This window comes from Somniosus microcephalus, chromosome 10 (assembly GCF_052327205.1).
Source record: "Somniosus microcephalus isolate GS21.2 chromosome 10, FLI_Smic_1.0, whole genome shotgun sequence".
NCBI classification, from domain to species: Eukaryota; Metazoa; Chordata; class Chondrichthyes; order Squaliformes; family Somniosidae; genus Somniosus; species Somniosus microcephalus.
In genome coordinates, this window is record NC_140996.1 from 159,413,264 (window position 1) to 159,439,590 (window position 26,327).

General features: G+C 43.1%; 1 protein-coding gene across 6 annotated transcripts in view; it reads left to right on the forward strand.

The window, feature by feature from the left end:
* Window positions 1-26,327, forward strand: part of dync2h1 (dynein cytoplasmic 2 heavy chain 1) — a 996,931-nt gene that overhangs the window by 417,133 nt on the left and 553,471 nt on the right. For 4 of the 6 annotated variants that reach the window (XM_085999037.1, XM_085999042.1, XM_085999040.1 and 1 more), the window contains 5 exons: window positions 1,821-1,930; window positions 3,449-3,469; window positions 4,554-4,652; window positions 6,800-6,923; window positions 18,890-19,053. In XM_085999037.1, the coding sequence (XP_085855163.1) occupies window positions 1,821-1,930; window positions 3,449-3,469; window positions 4,554-4,652; window positions 6,800-6,923; window positions 18,890-19,053 (518 nt within the window). The remainder of the gene's footprint in view (window positions 1-1,820; window positions 1,931-3,448; window positions 3,470-4,553; window positions 4,653-6,799; window positions 6,924-18,889; window positions 19,054-26,327) is intronic. The other 2 variants (XM_085999039.1, XM_085999041.1) reach the window with 1 other exon arrangement.

Consider the following 26,327-nt stretch of genomic DNA (forward strand, 5'->3'; position numbering starts at 1 on the left):
TGTAGAATTATGCTGTTATGGTGTATTTAATTAGCTTGGGGAATGTGACAAAGATTTTATTAATTAGAAAGTAAACTTACCAGCTAAACTATGGTAGCTGATATGAAAATTGTCGATTCTCATCAAAACGATACCTTTTCCAGATACAGATAGATGGGTCTTTAGGCACTTGGCCTGAGTGGAAGAATATGAAAATAAGATTATTTTACTGATAATATGATCCTGGCTGCATAGCACACAGGGCTCTTCATGACCATAGATAAATATTTTCTATTGGGGTGAAAATGCTCAGAATCTGTCCGAATTCCTGCAATCCTGCTCTGCTGCAGTAACAATGGAAATTGCGATCTGCTGCCGATCTTGGCTGGCATCCAGTGTGGCATCTCCTCCATCAGCACTGCTTGTCCAGCTTACAGATGTCAACTCCTCTACTATGGTGGGTCTAGTTACCCAGTTAATAGGGTGCATATATGGGAATCATACAGCAGCCATGAAGTATAGATGAAGCCATGATAGAGGTGTTCAAAATCATGAACGGTTTTGATAAAGGAGAAACTGTTTCCAGTGGCAGAAGGATCAGTAACCAGAGGACACAGATTTAAGGTGATTGGCAAAAGAACCAGAGGTGACATGAGGAAACATTTTTTTTCACAGTGAGTTGTTGTGATCTGGAATGCACTGCCTGAAAAGGGTGGTGGAAGCAGATTCAACAGTAACTTTCAAAAGGGAATTGGATAAATACTTGAAGGGAATAAATTTGCAGGGCTATGGAGAAAGAGCAGGGTAGTGGGACATAGAAACATAGAAGATAGGAGCAGGAGTAGGCCATTCGGCCCCTCGAGCCTGTTCCGCCATTTAATGAGATCATGGCTGATTATCCAAATTCAGTACTCTGTCCCTGCTTTCTCCCCATATCCCTTTACCCTTAAGAAATCCCCTCTCATTCTTCTAAACTCTAGCGAATACAAGCCCAGTCGACCCAATCTCTCTTCATACATCATTCCTGCCATCCCAGGTATCAGTCTGGTGAATCTTCGCTGCACTCCCTCCATGGCAAGAACATCCTTCCTCAGATAAGGCGACCAAAACTGCACACAATACTCAAGATGTGGTCTCACCAAGGCCCTGTACAACTGCAGCAAGACATCCTTGTTCCTGTACTTGAATCCTCTTGCTATGAAGGCCAACATACCATTTGCCTTCTTAACCGCCTGCTGCACCTGCATGCTTACCTTCAGTGACTGGTGCACAAGGACACCCAGGTCTCGTTGCACTTCCCCTTTTCCCAATCTATTGCCGTTCAGATAATAATCTGCCTTCCTGTTTTTGACACCAGTTGGATAGCTCTACCAAAGAGCCGACACAGGCACGATGGGCTGAATGGCTTCCTTGTGTACTGTATCATTCTATGATTCTAACTACCAGATGAGATTAAATTGTCAGATTTAACAATTATGTACTGCAGTGTGCACAGAAAATCAGTCTTTAGAAAACCAGGGTAGCAACTGTGAGCAATCATTTTTTTCTTCTTTGCTATATTTTTTGGCTGAGAAAAGCTCAGAAATTCTAAATCGTATTTAGCTGGAAGAGAACGGTAGCTGGGAGGGGAAGGGAAGATTATGTTGTTGGCGGCATCATGCTGGAGATGGCAGAAATGATGGAGGATGATCCGTTGAATGTGAAGACTAGTGGGTTGGAAGGTGTGGAAAAGGGGGGTCTCTATGATGGTTTTGGGAAGGGGGGTGAGGGTGGAAGTGTGGGAAATGGGTTAGACCATTGTCCACATATCTGTGTAATTGCCTTGGTATTTGTTTGAGCAGAATTTCATCTACGTCGTTTTCTCTACACTGAAAGTGAGCAGTTGATTTGGAAGAGCGAAGGATTACCTTCAGATGACCTCTCAGTAGAAAATGCTCTTGTCATCTTACAGGTAATTTAACCCATTTATCTTCCTTTATTGCAAACATTATTAAAATGTTCTATACAAAATGGAGTCTGCTATGTTTTATTTAATTTGATATACTCATTCAGAATTCTGATTATATCTTTTTGAGAAGGCTTTTTTTTATTAAAAAGGCATACATAAAGTTTGGAACACCTATAGTTTACACAAATAAAATCCCTCACCTGCTTTCAGTCTTTTGTATTTTGTTCAAATTGTTTTTGCTGTTGTATTGACTGTTTCCTAATTAGTGAAAAGCATAAACATCCCTGTGTACCATACTGTTTTCTGAGCCTATTTATTCAGCTTTTGTAAGTTTACTGAAGGACTAAATGATATAAAATTTATTGCATTATTAAATCTGTACTTGCAATTACTAAACCTTTGTTTCATCAATCACAGAGAACAAAATGGAAAAGTATTTCAAAAATACAAAAGAATAATTGGAATGTTTCTTATGAATTGGTCATTTGTTTATGTTCTTAATTAAAATGTACAATGGGGTAAATTTTAACCCACCTCACTCAGCAGAAATAGGATGGTTGGGGGGAACCTTTAAATTGGACTACTGGCCACAGTTTAACTGCTCACTGCAGTTAGGTGGTTGAGGCGCTGGCTAGAAATAGTTTGGTGCCTCATAAATGAACGCAAATCAGGTTTCTTGGTCTCATTACGTCAATGGGACCCCGATTCCATTTTAACCTGGGCCTGAACGGGGAAGCTGCCGTGGCTTTCCCATCAGTTGAGGGCAGCTTGGTGGAACCCCCGCCCTGCAATTTACCTGCTTGCCGACAAGCCTTCCTTTGGTGCCAGCTGCAGCTTCCAGCTGCCAGAACTTCCATTCCTGCCCACTGGCCAGCTACCACTTTGTGAACGTTTCAGGGGACCAGCTGAGTGGTGACATGCAGATGAGGCCCTGGAGTTAAATTACCCTGGGCCTCAAACGTAGGCCTGCTAGACCATTTTCACCTCGCCCTGTTCCCCAATCTCCCTCACCTGAAACATGCTGGGGTTAAAATTGATGCCAATTTCTTGAAAGTCTGGTACAACATTCAGATATTTGTGCCGTTATTCAAAATATAGCACAGTGAAAGTATTAATACACAAATACTACAATAAATGTCAACTTTAAAAATCAGTTTTAATAGTTTTGAATAAAATATTAATGTTTATTTGCATCTGTTAAATATAAGCAAGAAATTATGTTTTTTGTGAGGCTTAGTTAGCTGATTTGGCATTTGTTTGTCAACTGTTATTATTGGATGAGCCCTAGTGGCAGATATAATAATAAGGATTATTGAATTATAATATATAAACAAAATACTTAAAAATCCAGTAGTCAATAGCAAAGTGAAATTATGTACACTGCTTTCTTTGTTATTCTACTCTGTATTTTGTAATAGGTTATTTCTGTATTGGTTGAATGTTTTTGTTTGCTTCATATTAATTCTGTAATGTCAATCATATTTTTCTTTATTTTTCCATCATTCACTGCTTCGCAAGTAGACCAATGCGTTGAAATTTAGGGTAGGAGTTCATTGTGTTTGCGATCTTTTCTGGGTTCATCTATTTCCCTTGCATGCAACTACAAACGTCCATTCCCAGCTTGATCCTGCTTATTTTACTCTGCTATGTTAGTGTGAAATAGTCTGAATATTGTCATTTCATATGTGAATGCCCAACTTCCGGTGTAACAAATTCAATTTGTACATGTTATGCAAGCTGACACCACCTTTTATTGGTAATAGCCATAGAATTACTTGGCCCAGTAAATGCAGCAAGTGGAATTGGTATTCATTTTGTGCTGTAGTTTGGGGCTGCATCAGCTGCAGCACGCTAATGTCTGCTGACAGATGTAGTCATTCAATGTGTGCAGCTCCACGACATTTTGATGATAGTTTCAATTGTTTAAAGAATAAAGATGCATCTTTGGAGTATAATTTCTTTCTGGTTGAACTTTCAAATCAGTCTAATTAAAGTAAGGCTTGAGTCAACATTTAAAAAAAATTCTTGGTTGAGGCATCAACTTTGTTTTGAATTGAAAGTATCATGTCAGATTGTATAATATTTGTAAAATCCTTCATCGTTTCTGGGCTATTAGCAAACATTAATTATGAACAAACTACCTACTTAATTTTCAAATATTTTATTTTATGCTTCATGGCATTAATTATGTCATGTGGAAGGCAATACTGCTGATCAATCTTAATTAGAAAGATTTATAGTTTGCTAAGATGAATGGCCAATTTTAGTTCTATTTGTTTGGGTTTTATGTCAGTCTTTTTTTTAGAGAAAATGTAGCTCAGGAACATGGAAGATATGGTATTTATTGGTGAATTGTCCAAACAAATTATACATCAGTTTTCTGACACTAATTGGTGAAATATTTAAAATATAGCTTTTAAATGCCTTTTCCATGAAACATTTTGAATTTTGATGCATGGTCAATCTTATAATAGATTAAGGGAAAAATTGCAGCAGTGATTTTTTTTGGTAGTTTTTAGTACGTGGGTCTCTGTGCTGTATTGGATATGTGCAAAAATGCTTGTGCATTTTATTTCCTTTTATAGAATAGATTTCTGATCACGTGATACTGTTTTTTTTCTTTTAGAGTCGTATATGCCCATTTTTAATCGATCCCTCGTCACGTGCCACAGAATGGTTAAAGAGTCACTTGAAGGAGGCCCGTCTAGAAGTCATTAACCAACAGGTATTAATTCCTGTTGCAACTACAGTTAATTATCTTACGTAGTGTATAAAAAAGAGTAATTCTTTATTTCAGTAGAAAAAAATTACTTTGGGACGTGTTGGAACTCATTCCTTACTTGTTCTTTCTCTATGGTAGTATCAGCTAATTAATGCTCTACATTAAAATGCTTAAATATTTATTTGCTAGTGTCATTACTACTATCGGCAAACATCGAAAACAATGTATTGTGTTTTTAATATTTTTGGGTAGAAACCTAATTCTATGAAGGGAAGGAATTATTAACTGAGAATTGCTTTAGACTAAGGAAAAAGGAAGAAAGATATGTGGAATTACTTGAGCAAAAAAGAATGCATCGGAGAAAGAGATGGCATTCACTATGCGTAGCCTTATTAAACCTGACTTAAATATAATATCAGAAAGCCTAGAACAAGACATTAATCTATTGAGCCTGTTCCCTCTACCCAAATATGGAGTCCAACCAACCTATTTAATCTCGAGAAAAATGTTCTGAAAACTCTTCTCTTGTACTCAAATGTAAATCGAGCAAACTCAAGATTAACTGCATGAGAACAAGTGAAATTAGGGTGAATTCTCCTAGTCCTCACCAAGAATCAAACCTGGGACCCAGGGTCTAAATTCCTTATTGCAATCCCGGCGGCATGCAGCAACTGGAGAGAATGGAGAGGCCTGAGGCAAGCTCCGACTATTGTAAATTAGTTTTCTAATCTGGGTTGGAAATGAACACAGGAACCTCATTTCAGTATTGAGTTCAAGCCCCACTCCTGAGACTGGAGCAAATAATTTAGGCTGATGTTTCAGTGCAGAAATGAGGAAGTACCGCATTGTCAGAGGTGCCATCTTTTGTCCTCTCAGTTGGATGTAAAAAGATCCGATGCCTTTCTTGACAAACTTAATTAGGATGAATTTCTTTCTCAGAGTCATAAGTCAGAATCATAACGACACAGAAGGAGACCATTCGGCCCATCGAGTCCGTGCCGGCTCCCTGCAGAGCAAACGAGTCAGTCCCATTCCCCCGCTCTATCCCTGTAGCCCTGCAAGTTTATTTCCCTCAAGTGCCTATCCAGTCTCCCCTTGAAAACATTGAGTGTGTCCGCTTCCACCACTTCCGTTGGCAGCGAGTTCTAGGTTCTCACCACTCGCTGCGTAAAAAAGTTTTTCCCACATCCCCCTGGGAGGATCTGGGAGGAGGACCTGTTATTTGCAGAAACTGCATTTACCTCCTTGGCCACCTCTTCCCAGGTAGCCCTGACAACAGCTTACTGAGGAGGGATGCCCTCATATCAAGAAATGGCACGCCCTCTTGCCATCACCCCCCTTAGCATGATTTCCAGGTACACTCAGTACAGGCAGCTGTGCTCCCTGGGAACTGGCAGACCCCTGACTTGTCTCACCCAGCAGGAGAATCAAAATGAAACGATTTCCAAGAACAGGAAGTGCAGATGCTTAACCGCACCTGCAAGATGCTCCTGCCCAGGAAATCCCAGTCTCTGCACTTCCAGCAGGTGAAGCAAATCACATTGGTCATACACCTGCAGTATGTAAATGAGGGGACCTCAGTATGCCGTAAATGTACCAGGGAAATGCACTTGCACTGCTGCTGTTCTTCGCGCAGAATTTCAGCCTTTTGAGCATCACAATGCAATCAGAAGCTGCTAATCAAAATATTGAAATGCTTGTTCAAATTGTGAATTAATATCCTGCATATGCATATGCAATGATAGAGAAAAATACTAATTCTATGTAAACTTGCACATTAATAGGGATGACTATACCAAATTGATATAATCCTGAAACAAATTTTACAATGAAATCTGTTTACCACTGTAATTCCTTGCAGGTTTTTTATGGTCTGCATATATGTACTGGCATGAATCATCTTTTGTTCACCAGTTTGCATAAAAGTTATGGGTAACTTATTATTGAAGAGTATATCACATTTCATGTAATAAACAGGTGCTTGTGTCAGGGGCATCTTTATGAGCAATTCACAAATAAGTAATGTTGCTGTTGTTTTACATTTAAGTATAAATTGAACCTTTTTCTTTTACTGGGCCACACATTTCACTCTAAACCTGATTCATGAGTTGTAAATAGCTAACCAATTGTCTGTATTATCAATTGGACAGGATTCTAACTTCATTACAGCAGTAGAGCTGGCAGTGCGCTTTGGGAAGACACTAATTATACAAGAGATGGATGGAGTTGAGCCAGTCCTATACCCACTGCTGAGAAGGGATTTTATTGCTCAAGGTAAGTACCTGACCTGTTTCTGGACAGTCTTTTTGGTTTAATTAATTAAATAATTAATATGATGCTGTTCGTGGGAGGAAGGGGTGGGGAGGGAAATCACGCCTGGTCTGGGGAAAGAACAAGAGGCTTGGTCCTATGGTGGCAGGGAATGGGAAAGTCAGGTGAGCGTTAATTATGGAACCGTGGGATTGGTCTCTGAGGAGGCTTTTGTAAATGTTCTGTACCAGCATAATAACATCAGCAATATCATGGATGCTCTTTGCTTAGCTCAAATATTTTTATTCATCTATAACCTACAATCTATTCAATATTACTTCGAGTCTTCTGCATAAACTATACTTAATTTACATTTATGTTTATATAAAATTTATATAGATTACGTATTTAATATTATAGCGATATCCTGCAGCATTGTTCATAGATAAAGGGGATTTAAGACACAGAGCTTAAGCACCTTCTCTTCACTTTTCTTGTACCTCCCTGCTTTGGGTCAATATGTGCTCATGTAGTGCATCTCTAGTTCTGGCATCACTCACCTGTTTGATGTGGCTGAATCCTATGTTTATGCATGTGACCCCCTACTTATGTCCTTGGTTCTACATTTAGCTACGAACCAAGGACCTGTTTTTTTTCATTGTGGCTGTGAGAGGGAAAAAATATATATATAAATACCAGTTATAAATGGTTAAGACGGCTGAAAATCTCATCCAAATGGCAATAGTAATACTAATAGCACTTACTTTTCCAGGTTCATCTATTTGCATAATTATTTACAACACCAAACATAGAATTTGGATGTGTGCTGGGAGGTAGCTTAATAGTCAGACTAAAATTTGCATGTCAATGACTTTTAGCGGGACGCTGAAATTAAAGGGAGGAAAATATAGAATAAGGGGACAAAAATCCTTGCAGCTTTTGGTAAGGCTGAAAAGGCATCTCGACCTATTGGCTGCCTTTGCCAGGTCTGAAGAGGGAGAGGGCAAAGGAGTGATAGATGTTATGCACGTTGCATTGGGAACTTGGGTGCATGTTGAAATTATGGCCCGTATTTTCCAATCGGAGGCTTCCTGCGTGCGGAGGCCTCCGATCTGGAAAAAATCTACACCCTTACCTGAGGGCTCTGGAGGTCCAGACATTTCCGCTCCTGGGCCTCTGCTCTACGAAATGCGCAGGGCCCAGGTATCCCAGGGCGCAGGCGGTTCGCAAGCGTCCCTGGGATTACGTGGGCCATGGGGAACCAATGGAAGAAGGGAATTCCCCCTTCACACTTTTGACAGGTCTCTCAGCTTAGACTCGTCAAAAGTATGAATGGAGATCATTCCAAAAACACATCAAATATTTTTTTTTTAATTATGTTTTTAAAATTAGTTATATTTAAACAAATTTAATTTTTTGAAAAAAAGTAAGTTTTTTATGGGGCTAAAAATAAACTTACCTTTTTTTAAAAAGTATTTTAAAATTATAAATGAGTCGAAATTAAAAAAAAAAAACTTTTTAAAACTCTTATGCTGGTAAAAGCAGGCCTTACGCCTGCTTTTACCAGGCGTAAGATTTTTAAAGGATTTCAGCGGGCAGAGGTTGTGCAGAAAGCGGAACTCTCCACCTGCAGAAGCCCTTCTCCAGGGCAGGCGTGTGATCTGTCAAGAGTATTCTTGACAGATCGGAAGTGCTGGTTTTCAGCACATGCACTTCGCATGCCTGAAACCGGCATTTGCGAGGTCCCTACGGGTGTGTACACAGCTCGTACACACCCATAGGGAGCGGAAAATACTGGCCATTGTCACCCTGTTGTAATTTAAATATTATGAAACTCCCACCTGTTTCAGCCATGCGCTTTCTCCCTCTGACTTTTCTTTTTAAATGTGTGCAGAGTGCAAACATAGCAATGATCTGTCGGAATCGGTCTTTACCAAATATCCAGCTCCATTACTCTCCATAAACTGCCACACATATGACATAATGGAGACTAAAATTGGCCCCATGTGTATAATAAACAGCCCAAAAATGACAAAAGAATAAATTACAAACTATAAAATGATGTAGCATATTGCCTTGCCATTGCAGCATCTAGCTGTTTCTCAAATAAGTCTAGTGTTCTGGCCTCAACCACTTTTCCTCAATCTGTCCAAGCTAAGCTGTTGGCTACCCTCTGTCCAAATAAATATTTACTGATGTCTGGCGAAAACCTCCCTTCGCAATGCTGAGCCAGTGCCTTCTTTCCCTGCTGCCTGATGTATCTGAAAGTATTCAGATCACAGAAACCCCACAGTGCAGATAGAGGCCATTTCGGCCCATCGAGCCTGCACCGACACATATCCCACCCAATCCCCGTAACCCCTACACATATCCCACCCTATCCCCGTAACCCCACGTATTTAATCCCCCTAACACAAAGGGTCAATTTATCATAGCCAATCAACCTAACCTGCACATCTTTGGACTGTGGGAAGAAACCGGTGCACCCGGAGGAAACCTACGCAAACACGGGGAGAATGTGCAAACTCCACACAGACAGTCACCCGAGGCCGGATTCGAACCCGGGTCCCTGGCGCTGTGAGGCAACAGTGCTAACCGCTATGCCACCGTGCTCCCGGGTTGTTCTTTTCCAAATTATTTCCAAACTATTGTTCCGGGTTATTCTTTTCCAAATCCGTTAAGTACCATGTAACTCTAAGGTTCCCCTGAGATGTCTCTTTTCAACCTGAGGAGCTCTATCTTCTCCAGTCATTTCTCATAGACGGATGTGCTAATACTGGGTATCAATCTCATTGCTGTTGTCTGAGTAGCGCTCAGCAGGGGCCCAAGTTTGTGCTAGGCTAGCACCAATTAAAGCTAGCCTACACTTAAAGGCAGTATGCACCTCACAAAGGGAGGTGCATTCTGGCTGCAGCAGGTGATTCAACTGGCTGGGGAACAGAGTCTGAGCAGGCTAAAGTACTACTGATGGCACAACAGGGGAGAGCGCGAGCGGATGCAGCACTGGAGGCCTTGGTGCAGGAGATCGACAGGAGGAGAGAGGTCTTGTTTCCACAGGGGTCCAAGAGGCCCTCCAGGCAAATTTGTAAAAGCAATGGGAGCAGGTAGCCGTCGTGGTCAATGCCAGCAGTGTAGCCCCGAGACCTGGATGGAGTGCAGGAAGAAGCTTAATGACCTCACACAAGTGGTCAAGGTCAGTGAATTCATCTTCAAATGCCATATCGCACCATTTGCACCACTAACCTCACACCCTGCTCAATGCAGCACACCCCCATCACGCATCTACCAACAAGCTCTACAAACACATTTCACACCTCACCTCCGCTTCACCTCACCCTTACACACTTACTGCTGCTGCAAGCCTCACACCCACATCTCACCGCTTGCAGAGACTGTCAGCTATTCAACCATGACAGACACATCACCCAAACACATTGCACCACACTCACTAACACTCTTCCCTTTCTCTTGCAGGACAAGGTGGCTCACAACCAGAGGCAGCAGGACCTAACTGGAGGGGGAAAGGCGCGCCTGCATAACCTTACCCCGATGGAGGAGACAGTGCTGGCCATTATTGGGAGGGTCATCGCCGAGCCTGTGGCCAGCGGTGGAGCTGAAACAAAACAAGGTGACGGTAAAAGAAAGATAGAAAGACTTGCATTTATATAGCGCCTTTCACGACCACCGGACGTCTCAAAGCACTTTACAGCCAATGAAGTACTTTTTTGGAGTGCAGTCACTGTTGTAATGTGGGAAATGCGGCAGCCAATTTGCGCACAGCAAGCTCCCACAAACAGCAATGTGATAACGGCCAGATAATCTGTTTTTGTTATGTTGATTGGGGGATAAATATTGGCCAGGACAACAGGGATAACTCCCCTGCTCTTCTTCGAAATAGTGCCATGGGATCTTTTACATCCACTTGAGAGAGCAGACGGGGCCTCGGTTTAACGTATCATCCGAAAGACGGCACCTCCAACAGTTCAGCGCTCCCTCAGCACTGCACTGGAGTGTCAGCTTAAATTTATCTGCTCAAGTCCCTGGAGTGGAACTTGAACCCACAACCTTCTGACTCAGAGGCAAGTGTGCTACCCACTGAGCCACAGCTGATACAGCCCTCATACATAATCCTCCTTCTCACATCTCACTTCCCCCTCATCCCACAATCTTTTCTGATTTACAAGCTGCACATGGTGTAAGCAAGCACCCCTTGCTTCTCCCCCTCCCCTCACCACAACCTTACCCTTGTACCTTTCTCCTTTCAGATAGCCAAGAACTGCCACATAGCCAGGCACTGGTGGAGGAGCAGGAAATTGAAGAGCAACAAGACACTGATATTGAAAACACAGCATCATCACTTGATTTCACCCTCGCAGTCACCAGCTCAGATACTGAATCTCTGCGTACTTTAAAGGATAGGTTAGAGGTGGGACCTGCACGCGTGAGTCACTGGGCACGAGTGGCCTGCAGCCAAGGCAGGGGAAAAGGGTAGCCAGCTCCCTGGAGGGCGAGGTCGCACACGAGTTCTGCTGCAGAGGAATCAGATGAGGACTTCGATGGGGTGGCCTACAGAAGAAGGCTGATGGGTATGCTTGGAGCATTGGCAGGCCTGCCAGAAAGCCTGTGTGCAATGCCAAAGAATATGGAGGAGTCTGGCACCAACCTTGCACAGGGCTTTGTGCAGAGCTTGGAGCCCATGATTTCCAGCTTGGAAGCGATGGGCAACTCCATTAGCGCACTTGTGGACCCAACCATCATGTTGCGTCTGATAGCTGATGTCTCAGCTTCCATTACAGCACAAGCAGAAGCCACCCAACATCTGAGTGCTGCAGTGGAAGCTCAGACTGCTCTCATGCAGGCTTAGCTTGTTGCCATGCAAGCTCAGACTGCTGCCATCATGGCTGCATTGACCAGTGTGGAAAGGGGCTAAGGGTGTCACAGCAGTCCAGCAATCTGTCATCCAACAAATTACTAGGATTGTTGAGGTGCACCCCCCGGGGGGGGGTGGCAGTGGATCCGTGGAGTACGAACCTGCTGTCCTCTCCCAGGATGACAGCATTCGTCCTCCCACCACTGCCACTCCGCCAGTGCCCTTGCTGTTGCCTGTCAGCCAGCTAGCCCAGACTGCTACTGCCCATGCTGAGGTGGTGCAGACCACAGCCGGGCTTTCTAGGTCCAGAGCTGCTCGAGGTCATCCTGCAAGGCCATCAACGGTCTCTCCCACTGTAAGTCAGCAGTCTTCCACCAGCCATGTTGCAGTCAATGGGGTAGCGCTTCGTAGGAGCACTAGGACAGGCAAAGGCACATGGAAGACAGGCACTAAGAGAATGTATAAGGGTGATTAGTTGACTTTGTTATGCAATCTTGAATGGATAGATGTATAATGTTTGTTTGGAATGTTTGTTTTGTGGTCGCTTTTATTTCACCATTGTGGCCAAGAGAATGCTGTGATGGTCTGGAATAGAGGGATGGTGAGGTGTGTGACTATTGCACAATGGGGATTTGAGGTTGTGTTCAGTGGAACCGCAGTCAAATGGGGCATTCATGGACAACCTGGCCAGAGATGGGATTTGCTGGTTGCCTCATCCCTTCCGCCGCTTCCTCTTCTTCCGTTTCCTCTTCTGCCATGTCTTCTTCCTCCTCCTCTTCCTCCTTCCTCGGCGAGCAGCGTGTCCTCTTCTTTGCGTCCTGTGCTCCATCTCCCTGTCATGCTGCAGGCCAAAGTGGTTAGCAACTACAGCACCCATGACTGGGAGCAAGTGGTCTGACCAGAACCCTTGAAGTCATAACCAAGTCCTTCCCCACTTGCAGCACCACTCCCTGTCACCTCACCAACTTTAAATAACTCTGGAAAGCACCAAACACTTGTACAAACTTACACAGAGCCAGTAGAAATTAATCAGCAACTAACCTGAGAGTGGTTGATGATCCCTTTAAATAGCGCTGGTGGGGGGTCCTTGCTGTTGCTGAACGCATGTTCAGCTGTGCAAGGTTAAGACAGGGCATTAGCTGCAGCGCTGAGGATGAAAATGGCAGTGCTGGCGCCAAATCAGCGTTGCACGTTGATTGATGTCACCAACTGCCTACTCTAAATACTTCCCGTGCACGCTCCTAACGCCCGCCCTATCGCCCTCACCAAAATGGCGTCCAGCTCCGCCCGCACCAAAAATGCGCACGCACGGTACAGACGCCATTTTCGACACACAATGGCACCCGTAGCGCCGAAAAACCAAGTGCTTCGGAGCTGAATTTCTAGCCCTCTGTTCTGTGATTTAAAACCAAGTTCTCATCCTTCAGATGTGGGTTAATCTGGCCACACTTCCACTGGAGGAGGAAAGTCAATGGTATTTTGGCCCCTTTGTCTTTTTACATGGAGGATAGCCCACAGGAATGGGCAGCGTAGTGTTCCAGCTGCTGATGCATCGTGTAATTAATTTGACTTTTAAAACAAAAAATGCTTGGAAAGCAGCACCAACTTCTAGGATTGATGCATAAAAACAGAATAGATATGATTTCCAAGGGCATCTTTTTGAGATAGCTCACTGGTACCACCTCTGGAACCTTTAGTCATTGTTTTTGAATTGCAATTGGAGATGCCAGAGTAAGTTCTAGACAACATATAGGCCCAGATTTTGCGGTTGGTAGCGTAATTAAGGATTATGCCACCGGCGTCTGAACCGAATGCGCACTTAGTGGTAACAGGGCACTTAGAAAATCATAATATGATTTGGTAGAATCAACATGGTTTTATGAAAGGAAACTCGTGTTTAACAAATTTATTAGTTTTTTGAGGATGTAACTAGCAGGATAGATAAAGGGGAACCAGTGGATGTAGTATATTTGGATTTCTAAAAGGCATTCGATAAGGTGTCACAAAAGGTTACACAAGATAAGGGCTCATGGAGTTGGGGGTAATATATTAGCCTGGATAGAGAATTGGTTAACAAACAGAAAACTGAGAGTAGGGATAAACGGGTCATTTTCTGGTTGGCAGGTTGTAACTAGTGGGGTGCCGCAAGGATCAGTGCTTGGGCCTCAGCTATTTGCAATCTATAGTAATGACTTGGATGGAGGGACCGAGTGCAATGTATCCAAGTTTGCTGATGATACAAAGCTAGGTGGGAAAGTAAGCTGTGAAGAGGACACAAAGAGCCAGCAAAGGGGTAGAGACAGGTTAAGTGAGTGGGCAATAAGGTGGCAGATGGAGTATAATGTGAGGAAATGTGAAGTTATTCACTTTGGTAGGAAGAATAGAAAAACAGAATATTTTTTAAATGGTGAGATACTATTAAATGTTGGTATTCAGAGAAATTTAGGTGTTCTTGTACAGGAAACACAAAAAGTTAGCATGCAGGTACAGCAAGTAATTAGGAAGGCAAATGGCATGTTGGCCTTTATTGCAAGGGAGTTGGAGTACGGAAGTCTTACTACAATTGTACAGGGCTTTGGTGAGACCACACCTGGAGTACTGTATACAGTTTTGGTCTCCTTATCTAAGAAAGGGCATACATGCCTTAGAGGTGGTGCAACTGAGGTTCACTAGATTGATCCCTGGGATGAGAGGGTTGTCCTCTGAGGAGAGAGTGAGTCGATTGGGCCTATACTCTCTGGAGTTTGGAAGAATGAGAGGTGATCTCATTGAAACATATAGGACCGTATTTCCTGCGTGCAGAGACCTCCGATCTGGAAAAAATCTACGCCCTTACCTGAGGGCTTCAGAGGCCCGGCCATTTCCGCTCCTGGGCCTCTCCACGACGAAATGCGCAGGGCCCAGGTATCCCAGGGGCGCATGCGGTTTGCAAGCGTCCCTGGGATCACGTGGGCAATGGGAACCAATGGGAGAAGGGAATCAACCCTTCATACTTTTGAAAGTTTAGACATGTCAAAAGTATGAATGGAGATCACTCCAAAAAGACATCAAAACATTAAAAAAAAAATTAAATCACATTTTTAAAATTAGTTAAAATTTCATTAAAATAAATATTTTAAACAAAAATTTTATTTTTTGAAAAAAAGTTTAAGTTTTCTTACGGGGCTAAAAATAAACTTACCTTTTTTAAAAGTATTTTTTTTAATTATAAATGAGTGGAAATTAAAAAAAAAACTTTTTAAAACTCTCATGCTGGTAAAAGCAGGTCTTACACCTGCTTTTACCAGGCGTAAGATTTTTAAGGGAGTTCAGCGGGCGGAGGTTCTGCAGAAGGCGGAACTCTCCACCTGCAGAGGCCCTTCTCCAGGGCAGGTGGCTGATCTGTCAAGAGGATTCTTGACAGATCGGAAGTGCCGGTTTTCAGCGCATGCGCTTCACACGCCTAAAACCGGCACTTGCGAGGTTCCTACGGGTGTGTATACAGCTTGTATACACCCGTAGGGATCAGAAAATATGGGCCATTAGATTCTGAGGGGTTTGACAGGGTAGATGCTGAAAGGCTGTTTCCCCTGGCTGGAGTGTCTAGAACTAGGGGGCATAGTCTCAGGATAAGGGGTCGGCCATTTAAGACTGAGATAATTAGGAATTTCTTCACTCAGGGTTGTGAATCTTTGGAATTCTCTACCCCAAAGGGCTGTGAATGCTGAGTCATTGAGTATAAGCAAGGTTGAGATAGATAGATTTTTGGACTCTAGGGGAATCAAAGGATATGGGGATTGGGCAGGAAAGTGGAGTTGAGGTGGAAGATCAGCCATGATCGTATTGAATGGCGGAGCAGGCTCGAAGTGTCGCATGGTCTACTCCTGCTTCTAATTATTATGTTCTTATGTTCTTACCTGTTGCGAGGCCCCAAACGAAAAGTTGCTGTCAGATGCTGCAGAGTTGAGCGCAGCATCGTGGCCCACTGATCCCAGGGCGCACCGTGTGCAGAAGGGTACATGAGATCACTTGGTCCGGTGCTCCAATCAGCAAACAGAAGCTCTCTCATTATTTATAACAGATATTAATGCACATTAAATACCGGAAGGCTCTAGTAATGAGGGTTTTTTTTTTAACCTTTCCTCCACTTGCTGTATGGATTGTTTTAAGCTTATGAACTCCACATAGATGCAAAAAAAAAAGAAAAAAACCCTCAGTATAGTAACCACTTCCTCCGAACACAATAATACTATTAGAGATCATTATTCCTTGCATTTCAGTACTTGAAAATAACTTAAATTTGTGCTTTTGCGGTCTGGGTGTATGCAGAGTGCATTTTGTAAGTTTATCTACATTTCCATTTTTTTCCTCCCAGCAAAAACATTTTAAAAACCTGAGAATTGCTTTCTTCAAAATCTATTGGAAGACAGTTCTTTACTTTTCATGGACAAAATCCTGTGGGTCATATGTAAATGCTTCCATTTCCGGCCTCATATAGCTTTTAAAATTACTTAGATTTATCAGGTGGGATCCCCTTACGCTGTGCACCAGCTGTAAAATTTTCATACGTAATTGCTGGGCAGTTAACTCTGCACCAGCAATTAGGATTTCAATGTCGGTGCGGATCATCTGTCAAGTCGGAACTTGACAGATCGGAAGTTCAGGATTTAGTGCATGCGCAAGCGCATGTGGAAATCCCGAGTTTGCTGTCCATTTCAAAGGCGGTTTAATGGCGCACTCTGAGTACTGGCCCATAATATTCTCTGGGAGATGGAAGGTACCTTCCTACCAGATCATCTCGGTGAAAAGCCAACAGCCAACAAAATGTTGCAAATATTGTGGCAAACTAGTGTCCAATAATTGGTTTGCAACTCCCATTAATTATATAGCAGTCCCATCTCCCACCAGTGCTGTGGTGAATCCATTAGCTCTCCTATTGATCCCCCTGATTTGGACCTGGAGGAGGAAGAAGAGGTAGTGCTACAACTGCTGTAGTTATTGCAAACCTGTAGCATTATGCTGTAGTTCTTGCATTAGAGTACTGCAGTAGGCTGCTTTTTATGTTAAAGCACGAAACAAATTCAGTCGTGAAACATTTTTTTGTCACTGCCGTAGCTTTGATGCATGCTGACACTAATGAGAAGAATAATTCAAATAGTATTATTTTATTCATTTGTTTTATGTGCTGTCAGATAGTCTTAATTTTATATTGGTCAAAAGGGTCAAAAATTTTGTTAGACACAAATTCCCAAAAGAAATACATTGCATGTTGTTTATTTGAGATTAATGCTGTTCATTGATGCGTGCTGTATGCTTTCCTCTGTGTATAGTGCTTAGTCTGCAGATTTATATCAAAATATAAGCTTTGTGAAAGGATTATTGTATTCTTTTATCCAACCTTCAAGAAAATATATGTAAAACTCAAATGTGCTGATGTGGAATCACCACCTGCAGCTCCTTATGGAACTTCACTCAGCTGAGTTTCTGATGAATTAATTAAGGCTACACTTTTATTCTCCTGATACATTTTGCATTTAATAAAGGGCCAAAACCAGGTTAGGAAATTGTAGAATAATGTATAATAGGTGTTTTCATTACAAGCCACAATGGATCAGAATTAAAACTCATTTGAAAAATATGCTTCACCTATTATAAGGTTTCATTCATCTAAGTGTTTTTGATGTAAATGTTAAATCTTTGAGAATGTTTGTGTACAAGGCTTGTGTTTGTTTCCGAGCTATGTTTAAACAATAGTGTGTTGAGTTTATGTTTCGTAATAGCAGATCTCCTGTGGAGTTGCACTTGGTGAGTCGAAGGATACGCTGTTTTATAACAACAAGGGTTTTATGCAATGTAGGACATAAAATCAGGGCCACTGTTTTACAGTGATTTAATAAGTCAGATTCTGTTTTTGTTGATATTCTGGAATTTTTACTGTCCATTATTATTGTATATATACAATTTGGGCCAGATTTTGCTGTAGAAGGGCATCTAACAGCGTCTGCTGTTAGACTTGCCCCTGCACCCTTCAGCTCAAAACAGTTTTGTCCACTAAGTTGTTAAAAGTGCGAGCTGATGATGGTGCAGTGAGGGAAACAAGGCATCTGGGACCTGAGTGAACATGGCAAGCAACTGTGTACCTCCTTAACCAATCAGATTGAAGGATTGAGAAATAAACAGTGGCAGGACTGAGAAGGCAGCATAAATTAGAGAGGGTGAATTAAATGTCATATCAGGTACAGAAAGAGAAATAAAGTGAGGGGAAAAAAAGGCAAAGGAAAAAAAATTAAATTTGACATTTAAAAAACCTCCAATAACAATTACAGTAATATCTGAAGGAATGAGACTCCACACTTGTAATAGTTAATTTTCAGTGCTAGAGAGGTTGATTGGCAGTAATTAACAATTCTTAAATATTACATTTTTTAAGTGAATGCAGTAGAACGCAACTCGCTACGCTTTATCTCACTTCCACTGCCACTGAAACCCATATGTATGTTAACACCCTCTCCAGACTCAACTTCTTCAACACCATCCATACTGACCTCCTGGGCTCCAGCCTGAACAGATTCCACATTGTCCAAGACTCCACCATCTGCGTCCTGTCATGCATGAAGTGCTGCTTACCTGTCACCTCTGTTCTTCTTGACCTCTATTTTCTTTCTGTCTGCCAATGCATTGAATTCAAAATTTTCATCCTCCTTTACAAAATCCTTCCATTATTGCACCTCGCTACCTCAGTAATCTCCTACAGCCTTGCACTCTTGCCTGCGCCTTTCAGTTCTCCTACTCTGTACTTCTGTCCATCCTTCTTCTGCTGCTCCAACATCGAGGACAGAACCTTCAATTTCTTGTCCCTTTTCTCTGCTTTTCCTTCCAACTTGCAACTTCTTGCCTGGCTTTTCAAAGTCTTTACATCTATTTTTTTCACCATAATTTTGGTATCTTTTCTAACTTTGCCACTACTGCCTGTCATCTGTTTTCTCTTATGTAAATCATCTTGGGGTGTTTACTGAGTTAAAGGCTCTACATAATTGTTTAGATAGGACGTCTATACAAATTTTAACTTTTTTTAATTAGAGTGTACTCTAGTGCTGTTTATTAAGTTTTATGCCATGTCTATTTGATTTTTATTTTACAGGACCTCGTTATGTTGTACAAATTGGGGATAAAATAATTGACTACAATGAAGAATTTCGCCTGTTCCTGGCAACCCGCAACCCCAACCCTTCTATTCCACCTGACGCAGCTTCTATTGTTAGCGAGGTTAACTTTACAACGACAAGGGAAGGTCTCCGGGGACAGGTAAAGAAGTAACGATAATATTTTTTACTACATTTTTAACATCTATACAGTACTAATAATGTCCTGTAGAATTGCTCATGATGAGTCAAGGGGTATGTCATTTTATGTTCTGTTATATGTATATCATATTATCAGGACTATTTATTTATGGTGGCTGAATAATGAAAACTGTGTTTAATTGTAAAGTCTTATGGGAGTGTTAAAGGTATTATCGGGTCCAAATTATATGCTTATGTTCACATGATTATTTTTGTGTTTCATTTGGTTATGTCATGAATTTTATGTCTTGTGTTTTTTCTTAAAGTGCAGGTTCTAGAGAATGATGGTTGGGGGTTGCTGTAGGTTGCAGGCAGGTAGAAGGCAAGGTTAAGTACTAAGAAGGTGGTGAACCGGTTAGGAGGTAGAATGGATGACTACTGTTGGGGGAAAAAAGCACAGTAAGCACTTTAAAGAACTTAAAGCTGGTTTACACACAGATGCTTGGGCCCACAGAGAGCAAGTTTTAGGTTAGAACAGATTATCAAAGGAAAGTAGGAGTGAGAGGGAGTGAGTAGCTGCAAGGAGAGAAAGGCACTATTACTTTTGGTGGAAGTGGCCGGAATCAGAAAACTGAGGGGTGTTGGAGGGGATGCATGTCTGGAGGAGGTTGCAAAGATAGGAAAGTGCAAGGCCGTGAAGGAGTTTTAAATTGGGCATATTGGGGGATGGGGAGTAATTGTAGATCAGCAAGGATGGCCTACATAACTGCAAATTGTTTGCAGGGCATTCTGAAGGGGGAGGGCGAACAGTCAGAGGTCGTGGTTCACATTGGTACCAACGACATGGGTAGAAAGAGGGATGAAGTCCTGCAACAAGAATTTAGGGAGCTAGATAGCAGATTAAAAAACAGGACCTCAAAGGTTGTAATCTCTGGATTTTTTTTAAATTCATTGATGGGATGTGGGCGTCGCTGGCTGGCTAGGCCTGCATTTAGTGCCCATCCCTAATTGCCCTTGAGAAGATGGTGGTGAGCTGCCTTCTTGAACCGCTGCAGTCCATATGGTGTAGGTACACCCACAATGCTGTTAGGAAGGGAGTTCCAGGATTTTGGCCCAGCGACAGTGAAGGAACGGCGATACAGGTCCAAGTCAGGATGGTGTGTGGCTTGGAGGGGAACTTGTAGGTGGTGATGTTCCCATGCGTCTGCTGCCCTTGTCCTTCTAAGTGGTAGAGGTCGCGGGTTTGGAAGGTGCTGTTGAAGGAGCTTTGGCGAGTTGCTGCAGTGTATCTTGTAGATGGTACACACTGCAGCCACAGTGCACCGGTGGTGGAGGGAGTGAATGTTGAAGGTGGTGGATGGAGTGCCAATCAAGCGGGCTGCTTTATCCTGAATGGTGTCGAGCTTCTTGAGTGTTGTTGGAGCTGCACTCATCCAGGCAAGTGGAGAGTATTCCATCACACTCCTGACTTGTGCCTTGTAGATGGTGGAAAGGCTTTGGGGAGTCAGGAGGTGAGACACTCGCCGCAGAATTCCCAGCCTCTGGCCTGCTCTTGTAGCCACAGTATTTATATGGCTGGTCCAGTTCAGTTTCTGATCAATGGTAACCCCCAGGATGTTGATAGTGGGGGATTCAGCGATGGTAATGCCATTGAATGTCAAGGGGAGATGGTTAGAGTCTCGCTTGTTGGAGATAGTCATTGCCTGGCACTTGTGTGGTGCGAATGTTACTTGCCACTTGCCACAAGTTACTCCCGGTGCCACGTGCTAGTGAGTATAGGAACAGGAGGATAGAGCAGAAGAATGCATGGCTAAAAGAGTTGGTGCAGGAGGGCTTTAGTTTCCTGGATCACTGGGTCTGCTTCTGGGGAAGGTGGGACCTGTACGAGTCAGATGGGTTGCACCTGAACCGGAATGGGATCAACATATTTGAGAGGAGGTTTGCTAGTACTGTTGGGGGGTGGGGGGGGGGGGTGGTTTAAACTACATTGGCAGGGGGATGGGATACGGAGTGGAGCTATAGTAGGGGGTGATGCACAGCCAAATATAGAGGAAAAAACCAAGTCAGCCTGGAAGGCAGAGCAAATATGTAACAGCACAAGGGAGTATGGCAAGGCTGGATGACATTTATTTTAATGCAAGGAGTCTTGCGAGTAAGGCAGATGAATTGAAGGTGTTGATGAACACATTGGAGTATGATATTGCTATCACAGAGGCATGGTTGAGGGAGGGGCAGGACTGGCAGCTCAATATTCTGGGGTATAGAATCTTCAGGCGAGACAGAGGGGGGTGTAAAAGAGGAGGGGGTGTCGCAATATTAGTCAAGGAGTCAATTACTGCTGTAAGGAGGGATGACATCTTAGCAGGTTCCTCTAATGAGGCCATATGGGTAGAACTTAAAAACAAAAAGGGGGCAAGCACTTTGTTGGGAGTGTACAGTAGGCCCCCAAACAGTCAGGGGGAGATAGAGGAACAGATATGTAGGCAAATCTCAGAGAAATGTGGAAATAATAGGGTAATAATAGTAGGGGATTTCAACTTCCCCAATATTAACTGGGATAGTCAGAGCGTGAAACGCTTAGAGGGTGTGGAATTCTTAAAGTGCATCCAGGAGAGCTTTTTGAGCCATCATGTAGAAAGTCCAACAAGAGAGGGGCGGTACTGGACCTAATTCTAGGGAATGTAGCCGGGCAAGTGGTAGAAGTGACAGTAGGAGAGCATTTTGGTGACAGTGACCATAATTCGGTGAGATTTAAGGTAGTCATGGAAATGGACAAAGATGGACTGGAAATAAAGGTTCTAAATTGGAGGAAGGCCGATTTTAATATGATAAGGCAGGATCTGGCCAAAATGGACTGGGATCAGCTACTTGTAGGAAAATCCACATCAGAGCAATGGGAGTCTTTCAGAAAGGAAATAGAGAGAGAACAACGCCAACATGTTCCCGTAAAGGTCAAGGGTGGGACCAACAAGCCCAGGGAACCCTGGATGTCAAGGAATATACAAGAATGGATTAGGAAAAAAAGGGAGGCTTTTGGCAGATTCAAAGGACTAAAAACAGTGGAAGCCCTAGAGGAGTATAGAAAGTGCAGGAGGGTACTTAAAAAAGAAATTAGGAGAACGAAGAGGGGGCATGAAAAAACACTGGTGGGCAAAATAAAGGCAAATCCCAAGGTGTTTTATAAGTATATTAAGGGCAAGAGGATAACCAGGGAAAGAGTAGGGACCAAAGTGGCAATCTCTGTGTAGAGCCGGAAGATGTAGGAGAGGTATTAAATTAATATTTTGCATCTGTGTTCACTATGGAGAAGGGTGATGTAGGCATAGAAATCAGGCAGGGGGATTGTGATATACTTGAACAAATTAATACTGAGAGGGAGGAGGTACCAGTGGTTTTAGTAGGCTTAAAAGTGGATAAATCCCCAGGCCCTGACTGGATGTATCCCAGGCTGCTGTGTGAGGCAAGGGAGGAGATTGCAGGGGCTCTGACACACATTTTCAGAACCTCTCTGACCACAGGGGATGTGCCAGAGGACTGGAGAACAGCTAACGTAGTACCATTATTCAAGAAGGGTAGTAGGGATAAACCAGGGAATTACAGGCCAGTGAGCCTAACATCAGTGGTAGGGAAATTATTGGAAAACATTCTGAGGGACAGAATTAGTCTCCACTTGGAGAGGCAAGGATTAATCCTTGATCAAGGATAGTCAGCATAGCTTTGTCAGGGGGAGGTCATGTCTAACCAATTTGATTGAATTTTTCGAGGGGGTGACTAGGTGTGTGGATGAGGGTAGTGCAGTTGATGTAGTCTACATGGACTTCAGTAAGGCTTTTGACAAAGTCCCACATGGGAGATTGGTCAAGAAGGTAAGAGCCTATGGGATCCAGGGCAATTTGGCATATTGGATCCAAAATTGGCTTAGTGGCAGGAGGCAGAGGGTGATGGTCGAATGTTGTTTTTGTGACTGGAAGCCTGTGTCCAGTGGTGTACCGCAGGGATCGGTGCTGGGTCCTTTGTTGTGTGTAGTGTACATTAATGATTTAGATATGAATGTAGGATGTATGATCAGTAAGTTCGCAGATGACACGAAAATTGGTGGAATGGTAAATAGTGAGGAGGGAAGCCTCAGGCTACAGGACGATATAGACGGGATGGTTAGATGGGCAGAACAGTGTCAAATGGAATTTAACCCTGAAAAGTGTGAGCTGATGCATTTTGGGAGGACAAACAAGGCAAGGGAATGCACAATGAATGGTAGGACCCTAGGAAGGACAGAGGATCAGAGGGACCTTGGTGTGCATGTACATAGATCCCTGAAGGCAGCAGGACAGGTAGATAAGGTGGTTAAAAAGGCATATGGGATACTTGCCTTCATTAGCCGAGGCATAGAATATAAGAGCAGGGAGGTTATGATGGAGCTGTACAAAACGCTAGTTAGGCCACAGCTGAAATACTGTGTGCAGTTCTGGTCACCACATTATAGGAGGGATGTGATTGTATTGGCGAGGGTGCAGAGGAGATTCACCAGGATGTTACCTGGGCTGGAGCGTTTCAGCTATGAAGAGAGACTGGACAGGCTGGGGTTGTTTTCCTTAGAGCAGAGAAGGCTGAGGGGGGACCTGATTGAGGTGTACAAAATTATGAGGGGCATAGATATGGTAGATAGAAAGGAACTTTTCCCCTTAGTAGAGGAGTCAATAACCAGGGGGCATAGTTTCAAGGTAAGGGGCAGGAGGTTTAGAGGGGATTTGAAGAAAAACTTCTTCACCCAGAAGGTGGTTGGAATCTGGAACTCACTGCCTGGAAGGGTGGTAGAGGCAGGAACCCTCACAACATTCAAGAAGCATTTAGATGAGCACTTGAAACATCATAGCATACAAGACTACGGACTAAGTGCTGGAAAATGGGATTAGAATAGATGGGGCTTGCTGGCCGGCGCGGACACGATGGGCCGAAGGGCCTCTTTCTGTGCTGTATGACTATGATGGGGTGATGGCCAAATGGGGCAGTGCAAGATAGGATGTGGGCAAATGCATTTTGGACATATTGCCGGTCGGATTTGTATGAAGGATAAAAATATAGCAAAATGCTTGCGAATGTGAAATAATTGGATAGAATTTAAGATTTTTCTCTTTGGTACAATTTTTTGTTTACCCAAATGAAACATAGAAACATAGAAGATAGGAGCAGGAGTAGGCCATTCGGCCCTTCGAGCCTGCTTCGCCATTCAATGAGATCATGGCTGATCATCCAAATTCAGTACCCTGTCCCTGTCTTCTCCCCATATCCCTTGATCCCTTTAGCCTCAAGAAATATATCCAACTCTTTCTTGAATATATTTAATGAACTGGCCTCCACCGCGCTCTGTGGCAGAGAATTCCACAGGTTCACCACTCTCTGGGTGAAGAAATTCCTCCTCATTTCAGTCCTAAATGGCTCACCCCTTATCCTTAGACTATGACCCCTGGTTCTGGACTCCCCGGCCATCAGAAACATCCTTTCTGCATCTAGTCTGTCCAGACCTGACAGAATTTTATAGGTTTCGATGAGATCCCCTCTCAATCTTCTAAACTCCAGTGAGTATAAGCCCAGTTGACACAATCTCTCCTCGTACGTCATTCCTGCCATCCCAGGTATCAGCCTGGTGAATCTTCGCTGCACTCCCTCCATGGCAAGAACGTCCTTCCTCAGGTAAGGTGACAAAAACTGCACACAATACTCAAGGTGTGGTCTCACCAGGGCCCTGTACAACTGCAGCAAGACATCCTTGTTCTTGTACTCGAACCCTCTTGCTACGAAGGCCAACATACCATTTGCCTTCTTAACCGCCTGCTGCACCTGCATGCTTACCTTCAGCGACTGGTGCACAAGAACACCTAGGTCTCTTTGCACTTCCCCTTCTCCCAATCTATTGCCATTCAAATAATAATCTGCCTTCCTGTTTTTGCCACTAAAGTGGATAACCTCACATTTATCCACATTATAGTGCATTTGCCATGTTTCTGCCCAATCACCCAACCTGTCCAAATCGTACTGGAGTTTCATGACATCCTCCTCACAGCATACCCTCCCACCCAGCTTTGTGTCGTCTGCAAATTTGGAGATATTACATCCAATTCCCTCGTCCAGATCATTAATATATATTGTGAACAGCTGGGGTCCTAGGACCGATCCTTGCGGTACCCCACTAGTCACTGCCTGCCACTCGGAAAACGACCAGTTTATTCCAACTCTTTGCTTTCTGTCCGCCAACCAGTTCTCTATCCAAGTCAATACCTTGCCCCCAATCCCATGTGCCTTAATTTTGCACGCTAACCTCTTATGCGGGACCTTATCGAAAGCCTTCTGAAAGTCCAAATACACCACATCCACTGGTTCTCCCTTATCTATTTTACCAGTTACATCCTCAAAAAATTCCAGTAGATTAGTCAAGCATGATTTACCTTTTGTAAATCCATGTTGACTTTGTCCGACCCTGTCACTGCTTTCCAAGTGCTCTGCTATTACATCTTTTATAATGGACTCTAGCATTTTCCCCACTACCGATGTCAGGCTTACCGGTCAATAATTCCCCGCTTTTTCTCTACCACCTTTTTTGAATAGTGGGGTAACATTAGCTATCCGTGGGTACTGTTCCAGAGTCTATCGAGTTCTGGAAGATTGACCAGCAATGCATCTACTATTTCTAGGGCCACTTCCTTAAGTACCCTGGGATGTAGATTATCAGGCCCTGGGGATTTATCGGCCTTCAGCCCCATCAATTTTCCTAACACCATTTCCCTACAAATACTGATATCTTTCAGTTGCACCCTTTCATCAGACCCTATGTTCCGCGGTATTTCTGGGAGGTTATTTATGTCCTCCTTTGTGAAGACAGAACCAAAATATGTATTTAGTTGGTCTGCCATTTCTTTGGTCCCCATTATAAATTCCCCCGATTCTGACTGCAAGGGACCTACGCTTGACTTCACCAATCTTTTCCTCTTTACATATCTATAAAAGCTTTTCCAGTCAGTTTTTATGTTCCCTGAAAGCTTACTCTCATATTCTATTTTCCCTTTCTTAATTAATCCCTTTGTCCTCCTTTGTTGAATCCTAAACTGCTCCCAATCCTCAGGATTATTGCTTTTTCTGGCCAATTTGTATGTGCTCTCCTTGGATCTTATGCTATCCCTAATTTCCCTTGTTAGCCACGGTTGAGTCACCTTTTTTGTTTTATTTTTATGCCAAACTGGGATGAACAACTTCTGTAGTTCATCCATTCGGTCTTTGAATGTTTGCCATTGCCTATCCACC